The 8614-nt window shown below is 39.7% G+C and overlaps 1 protein-coding gene across 1 annotated transcript; it reads left to right on the plus strand.

Moving 5' to 3' along the window:
* The first annotated feature begins 601 nt into the window (after positions 1 to 601).
* On the plus strand, positions 602 to 1972 carry LOC111618754. Its single transcript, XM_023360317.1, has one exon. It carries the CDS (start codon positions 726 to 728, stop codon positions 1908 to 1910), a length of 1185 nt encoding a protein of 394 aa, XP_023216085.1. The 5' UTR covers positions 602 to 725; the 3' UTR covers positions 1911 to 1972.
* Positions 1973 to 8614: the final 6642 nt, after the last annotated feature.

Here is an 8614-nt window from a genome sequence, read left to right on the forward strand (position 1 = left end):
ATGTTTACAGACAGTACTTTGCAGAAATTCAATATTGTGACAGGAATCTAATTCCAATCTATACTGATGGATCTAAATCTGATATATGTGTTGGTTTAGCCTATGTGTTTTAAAATGAAATTGTGGCAGAACAACTAGCACTGAATTCTTCCACCTTTCCTCTGAGTTGCAGGATATTTATTTAGCCCTAAAGTACATAAATAGGAAAGGGCATCATTGCTGCATGATTTACACTGACTCAATTAGTGCACTTCCGGCTTTGATCTCCCCTCGATGTGGGTTCCTGTCCGTGGTGAGGGGACCTCCCAGAGATGGCTTAGAAAACCTTTTTTGCCATCCCTGGGATCTGAACGCCCACCCACGTGTTTGCCGTTCGTGGTGTCCCGTATGCCGGAAAGGGGGATCCTGGTAGTTGAGGGGCAACATAACGTCCCCAACACACTGCTTTGGCCCCTGCTTCGGATAAACGGGAGGCTCAAATCAGGCTCCGTTTGAGTCAATCGGCTGGTCGTTGAGTCAGTTTTGACCTCGGCTTGGAGTCAACCGATCGATGCAGACCGGGCGGACATGTCATACAAGATGTGCTCTTCTTGACTGCATTGTGAGGGTATAGCTCCTGGGAAACCCTGGTGTGACGGTCTATGGGAGTCTCCCATGTGACGGCATCCCCTTGTTGGGCCCCATGGTGGGTGGGGTCACTAGGAGCTGAATTTTAAAATCTAAATATGGATTCATTAAAACCTAAAACATGTACTGATGCATTACCACCAGCCTACCTTATCGTTCATGCCATGGGAGAAACACCCCTATCTAAACGCTCCCCTTTTTTGATTCAAAAATTGTTTGAATCGACCGTTGGGAATCTGAAAAAAATTCAAAAATTGAGGTCAGGAGATCTACTTGTAGAAGCAGCCTCCCCTCAACAGTCAGCAAAGCTTCTGAAAATGAAGTCTCTAGGAGACATAATGGTAACCATCACACCACACACAAATTTGAACTCATCACGTGGTGTGATATCTGAAAGTGATCTGATGTCTGAGGATGAATCGGATATTCAGATCGGTCTTTCAGACCAAGGTGTCACTGCTGTTCGACGAATTTCAATCCGTCGAGATGGCAAGTTGATACCAACGAAACACCTTATTTTGACTTTCAACAAACCAACATTGCCATCTTCTGTTGCGGCAGGATATCTCCGTTGCCCAGTTCGCCCATACATCCCAAACCCGCTACGTTGCTTTAAATGTCAGCGGTTTGGACACTCCCAAACATCATGCAGAGGAAAAAAAGCATGTGCACAGTGTGGAAATGAAGACCATGAGAGTAATGAATGCACAAGTTCTCCATGCTGTGTGAACTGCAAAGATGCTCATCCTGCCTACTCTCGGAAATGCCCTTCATGGCAGAGAGAGAAAGAAATTCAGCGATTGAAGACTATTAATAATATATCCTACCCGGAGGCACGTCGTATGGTCACCTTAAATACACCAGTGAAACAAAAGACATTCGCTGCTGCTCTGAAATCCACAAAGACATGTGGAGTTCAGACAGACATTTCTGTTTCACCCGATGAATCTCTGACTCGCCATGAAAAATGTCTGCTGATACCATCTACCAAAGCAACAGAAAAAGAGAATAACAAAGCAAAACCACTCATACCTAAAACAGGGGTAACAACTAGGAATGTGGGTTCCAAAAAAGCCAGTAAGAACCCACTTAATAAACAAAGAATAAAAGCAGCCCTGTCTAAAACTAAAAAATCAGAGACTCAGTCTATGAGCGAGTTCTCTGACTTCTCTGATGAAGAGAATAATAAGGGGGTGACACCACCAACATCACCTCCAAAAGAAAAACCCCCTGTGAAATTAAAGAGGGACAACCTTGCTAAAAATGCTGCCTCAAACACATAATGGATTATAAAATAATCCAATGGAACTGTCGTGGTTTCCGCAACAACTTCTCTGACATTAAACACTTGACGTCATCTACCTCATCTCTCTGTGTGGCACTCCAGGAGACTCATCTAAAACCTGGAGAAAATATTTCTTTAAAAGGATTCAATCTTTACCGCAAGGATGATGATAGCCACAACCGTGCCAGTGGAGGTGTGGCTATTGTAGTTTCAAATCACATCCCATCCTTGCCGGTACAAATCACCACTAATTTGCAAGCCGTGGCAGCTAGAATATCTATTGGAGTAACTGTCACAGTTTGTTCTATATACTTGCCACCAGATGTCAGAGTGAATGAGAATGAATTGGATACTTTGGTTGAACAGCTACCAACACCATTTCTTTTACTGGGTGACTTCAATGGTCACAATCCTATGTGGGGCAGTCCTGACATCAATCGTCGAGGCAGAGCCATCGAGAGATTTATAGGTAATCACCAACTGTACCTATTTAATACTGGAGAAGTGACATACTTCCATGCCCCATCAAGAACGTTCACTGCCATTGATCTATCATTAGCAACTCCGAATCTGTTTTCAGCATTTACATGGGAGGTTGGATCTAATCCACTCTCTAGTGACCACTTCCCAATATTTCTAAAATATCGAGGCAGAGAAAGCTGTGAAACAGCCCGTCCACCACGCTGGAAACTTGAAACGGCAGATTGGCCTTCATTTTCCACTTTGGCTAACATCACTGAGGAAATGGTCAATACTGCTGATATCAATGATGCAGTTGAGGTTGTCACTTCGAGTATCATTCAGGCAGCAGAAAAAACAATGGGGAAGACATCAACTAGATATCCAAAACATCCGAAACCATGGTGGAACGAGAATTGTGAGGCAGCATTTAAAGCACAAAAGAAAGCATGGGGGATTTTTAGAAGATACCCCACTGATGAAAATTTGATCGCTTTTCAAAAAGCAAAGGCAAATGCCAGAAGAATAAGGAGGCAAAGCCATAGGGATTCTTGGAGGAAGTATGTTTCAAGCATAACATCTTCCACTAGCTCAAAAGCAGTCTGGGATAAAATCCATAAAATTAATGGGAAATATGCTTCTCACTCTCTGTCCATGCTGGAAAATAATGGCACAATAATAAGCGATATACACGGTATTGCTGATTTATTGGGTGAAACATTTTCTGCTTCATTCAGCAATATCACGTATTCAAGGAATTTTCAAGCTTATAAAGCCCAAAGAGAAAAACAGTGTTTAAACTTTTACTCCTTATCTAATGAGGTAAATAATGTGCCATTCACTAGAATTGAATTAAATACAGCAATCTCTCGCTCGGGGAATAGTGCTGTAGGCCTGGATTAAATCCACTACAGCATGATTAAAAATCTGTCAAACAATTCCCTTTGTAATCTCTTGCATCTGTTTAACAGAATATGGAGAGAACATACTTTTTCTGACTTTTGGAGGCTATCTATCATTATTCCCATTCCCAAACCTGGTAAAGATTACAAGAATCCCTCTAATAACAGACCAATTTCTCTGACAAGTTGTCTCTGTAAACTTTTCGAGAGAATGGTAAACAGGCGTCTAATGTATCTCTTAGAGAAAAAGGAATACTTTTCACCACATCAGAGTGGTTTTCGTAGGAACAGAAGTACCACTGATAACCTGGTAAACCTTGAAACATCTATACGCGAAGCGTTTGTTCGAAGACAGCACTTAGTGTCTGTGTTTTTTGACATAGAGAAGGCCTATGATCGCTGTTGGCGATACGGGATACTTCGTGATCTACACCAATTTGGATTGCGGGGTAATTTGCCAATTTTTATAAAAAACTTCCTACAGAATCGAAGATTCCAAGTTAGGATGGGCAACACTTTATCTAGGCTCTTCACACAAGAAGAAGGTGTTCCTCAAGGTTCTATTTTGAGTGTGACTCTGTTCCTAATTAAAATTAACAGCATAGCTAACTGTCTCCCTCCCAGTGTGAAACACTCTTTGTATGTAGATGACTTTCAGATCTCCTGTCAGTCTAGTAATATGAGTTTCATTGAGAGACAACTTCAAACTTCCCTAAATCGCATATATGATTGGTCCAAGACCAATGGGTTTACGTTTAATGCAGCGAAGACATCGTGCATCCACTTCTGCCGAAGGCGTGGTTTGCACCTGGATCCTGAAATATATTTAAATGGGGTTAAAATTCCAATTGTGAATGAGGCTAAGTTTTTGGGTGTTTGTTTTGACCAAAAACTGACATTTTTGCCACACTTGCGCAACCTGAAGAGTAGATGTTTAAAATCTCTAAACCTTTTAAAGGTACTATGCTGCTCATCCTGGGGAGCAGACAAAGTTTCTATGCTCAGGATTTATAGGGCCCTTGTCCGCTCTAAGCTGGACTACGGTTGCATTGTTTATGGCTCTGCGCGAGAATCTACTCTTCGGATGCTGGATCCAATCCACCATCAAGCACTACGTTTGTGCACTGGTGCTTTTCGAACTTCCCCTGTACAAAGTTTGTATGTGGATGCTTATGAGCCTCCACTATCTCTCAGGAGAGAACAGTTGTCTCTATTTTACTATATAAAACAGAAATCTCACACTAAACCTTCAGTTGATTGTACAGTATTAGATACTCAGCTGAAAAGGTTATTTGAAGCTCGCCCAAGCAGTGTCCCTTCATTCGCCGTAAGAATGGAGAATGTGAGTAGCACAATTGATCTAAACACAGGCAACATTTCACAGCTAGAGGTCTGTAGTATATCACCTTGGTCAACTCCTTTGATAAGTGTTGATTTTAGCTTAAAGCAATTTCCTAAGGAATCCACACCAGACTACGTCTACAGACAGCACTTTGCAGAAATTCAACATCGTGACAGGAATTTAATTCCTATTTATACAGATGGATCTAAATCTGATGATTACGTTGGCTCAGCATTCGTCTGCCAGGATGAAATCGTGGCAGAACAAATTGCATTGAATTCTTCCATCTTTTCTGCAGAGTTGCATGCTATTTATCTAGCTTTAAAGTATATAAATAGGAAAGGTCATCGTTCCTGTGTTATTTACACTGACTCAGTTAGTGCACTTCAGGCTTTGATTTCATGTGAACCTAGTTCTCACTCTATAGTGATTAAAATTCGTAAGCTCTTTTGCCATCTTACTGCGAGTAATTTCTTTGTAAAATTTTGTTGGGTCCCAGGCCATGTAGGTATAAAAGGGAATGAAGAAGCTGACGCAGCTGCAAAGTCAGCTACTCCTTCACAGCATATAATGCGTATTGAAGGAGGCGATTTGAAGCTAGTAGTTAAAAAACGACTAGCAGAGAGATGGCAAAACGTGTGGAATGCACAAGTCCACAATAAACTACATGAGATCAAGCCAAATATAGAAAATTGGACACACAATAAACAGTATGACAGGAGATCTGAAGTAATTCTTACTCGTTTGAGAATTGGGCATACTCGGTTGACTCATCAATACCTTTTGAAGGGTGAAGACCAGCCAGTATGCGAGCATTGCAACTGCTTTCTAAGTGTAAAACACATGCTTTGCAACTGCACAGCTTTTGATCAAAGTCATAGACAGCATTTTGGAAATGCAAGTCTGAGAGAGATTTTGGGCCAGAGGCCAAATCTTGACAAATTATTGAACTTTTTGAAAGTGAATAATATTTATAGACATATTTAATTATTTATCTAGGTTATGTTTATATATATACCTTGTTGATTATTTATTTATTTATTTATCCATCTATGTATGTATATTGTTATATGTGGTTTTGTCATTGATTTTGTTATTTATTAGTTTATTTATTTATATTGAACAATATATATATTTATTTATTCATATATACCATTTGCTATGGCGCAGCTTGGCCTGTATGGCCCTTGCGCCAATAAACTCTAACAAACCAACCAACCAACCGGCTTTGATCTTGTATGAACTTAGTTCCCACTTTATAGTTATTAAAATTCGAAAACTAATTTGTCATCTGACTACGAGAAATTATTCTGTAAAGTTCTGCTGGGTCCCAGACCACGTGGGTATGTGGTAATGATGAAGCTGATACATCTGCTAAGTCAGCAAGTTTTTCACAGCATACAATGCGTATTGAAGGAGGTGATCTGAAGCTAGTCATTAAAAAACAACTAGCAGAGAGATGTCAAATCATGTGGAACGCACAAATTTACAATAAACTACACAAGATTAAATTTTTGGTTGAAAATTGGTCACATAATAGGCAGTACCATAAAAGATCTGAGGTTGTCCTTTCTTGTCTGAGAATTGGACACACTCGACTGACTCATCAGTACCTTTTGAAGGGAGATGACGAACCAGTATGTCAGTACTGCAACTGTGCTGTAAGTGTTAAACACATATTTTGCAACTTCGTTGCTTTTGATCAGAGTCGTAGACAGCATTTCGGAAATGCAAGGTTTAGAGACATATTGGGCCAGAGGCGAAATCTGGATAATATACTGGACTTTCTAAAAGTCATTAATATGTATAGAGAAATCTGATGATTTAGTTATTGTACAGTGTTTTTTACTTTGTGTTGCGTATTTAAATTATTGTATACATTTTTTGTTGTTGTTTATTTATTTATTTATTATACTACTATTGGCTTTTTAATGGTTAAACTGTTATGTTTTGTTTATGTGTATATATGTGTTTTTTATTTATTCTGTATTTTTAATTGTACCATGTGTTGTGGCGCAGTATAGCTTGCATGGCTTTTGTGCCAATAAAAATTAACTAACCAACCAACCTCTAAATAAGTTGGGCATTTACTTTCTCTAAGCCTAAAGAGTATCATAGGCCACCATGCCGAATTAAAGGCTCCAGCTATGTCTAAACTGAGTCCCAGGATATATGGGAACATAGAAAGTAGTTCTTTTACTTTATTAACAACAGAGGTAATGGCATTTGTTGTGCAGGAGCCAGAGTGAAAGCCAAACTGTTGCCTATGCAAGTGTTCACTTCTTTCTAAAAACCAGACTAATTCATTTAAGATCATTTTTTTTAACACCTTGCTTATTATGGGTAGGAGGGAGATATTCCTGTATCCATTAGGAGACAAAATTTTCGCAGTTTTGTTTTTGGATATTAAAACCAATCTTGTTTTCTTTTAGGCATGAGGAAAAATATGTTTAAGGCAAAAGTTGTAGAGTGTCAGAAGTATACTAGGTCTGAGCTTCCATAATTCTCTAATTATGTTATTATTATTCTGTCCAATTTAGGAGCCTTCTTGGAAGCAAGTCTTTTGATGGCTTCATTTAGTTCCACTGCTGTAAAAAGGGGTGGGCAGGAGCTCACAATGTATTCAGCCGTGAGTTCCCTAATATTATGTTGAGTAGTACTATCCTCTGAGGAATTGTCCTCAGGGCAAAGATTGTCCAAAAGTACACCAATTGTATTTTCCATATCTGCTATTTCTTTATTATCTCCATCACCTAAACTACTGAGACAAGTAGGAGTCTTTAGTTTTGATGCACAACTTTTATACACAAATTCCCAGGGGTTAATCGAGGTCGAGGAGCAAAATTCTTTTCATGAACGTATGTTCGCCTTTATAATAGTATTTTTGTATGTGGCTTAATAAGTTAAGTACCTTTTTTTCAGCACATCTCGTTCCTCATTCCTGCTTCTCTGGTATAATCTTCTGTTCTGCCTGTTAATTTTCCTCATAGTGGCTAAATCTTCACTCCACCGCGGAACATCCCGTTTCCCTGACCCAGTGCCACAGAGTGGAATTGAATGATTGCAAGCTATACATATGGTATTGATAAAAGAGTTTATATAATTAGATGCAGTGTCCCTTTTCTTAATTAAGGGATTTGCATCAATGTTCTCATCAAGAAGCCCAAAGAATAGTTCCCAATCCGCTTTGTTTGTGTTATAAATTTTATTAGAGTTTCTGGATGTGTGTCCAGTGACACTATGTAGTTCAAAGACAATGGTGTTGTGGTCCGAGAGGCTGTTATCTTTCATCACACTCCAGCCATGGAGAAATGGAACAAGGATGGCAGAAAGACATGTGATGACTATCCATGAAGTTCCATTTGGACCCACAAATGTTGGTGAGGAATTAGGATCGTTAGCAGTGATCAGGTTGCTGGTAGCCAAAAACTCTTTAACTGCCTCCCCCCTGGTATTCAGCTGGTCAGGCCCCCATGCAGGGGAGTGAGTGTTGACATTTCCTGCCAGGACGACAGAACAATTCCCAAAGTTATTAAGTATCTCTTGTATGCTTTTTAATCTTGCCTAATATCAGTCCCTCCAGGCATGTACTGACAGATGATAATCAGGCTTCGTCCATCAAGCTGGGTCTCTATGCACACACTATTTTCTGTAGTATACTGTTGGTGATGGAATACAGTCATCCTGTTGTTGGGGACAACGATCGCAGCCCACGGAGTACTGTTAGGATCATGTATAACTAAATGTCTGAGTTGAATACAGTCTACCTTGCCATCAATACAATAAGGTTCCTGCAATAACACTATGTCCCAATCGTCTATATCAGCACAAAGAGAAGATATGGCACTAATCGATCTCTGAAGGTTAATCTGCAGAAATTTAACACTAATATTTTTATTTTTCATAATCGGTTCTGGTTATAACTAGATTTCTGATGCATTTAAATGCAGGACAGCACCTGTCGAATGCATTGTGTGTACCATTTTTCTCTCTCTGCGA

The sequence above is a fragment of the Centruroides sculpturatus genome, unplaced genomic scaffold, assembly GCF_000671375.1.
Source record: "Centruroides sculpturatus isolate CEXI.00-Female unplaced genomic scaffold, Cexi_2.0 scaffold188, whole genome shotgun sequence".
Classification (NCBI taxonomy): Eukaryota; Metazoa; Arthropoda; class Arachnida; order Scorpiones; family Buthidae; genus Centruroides; species Centruroides sculpturatus.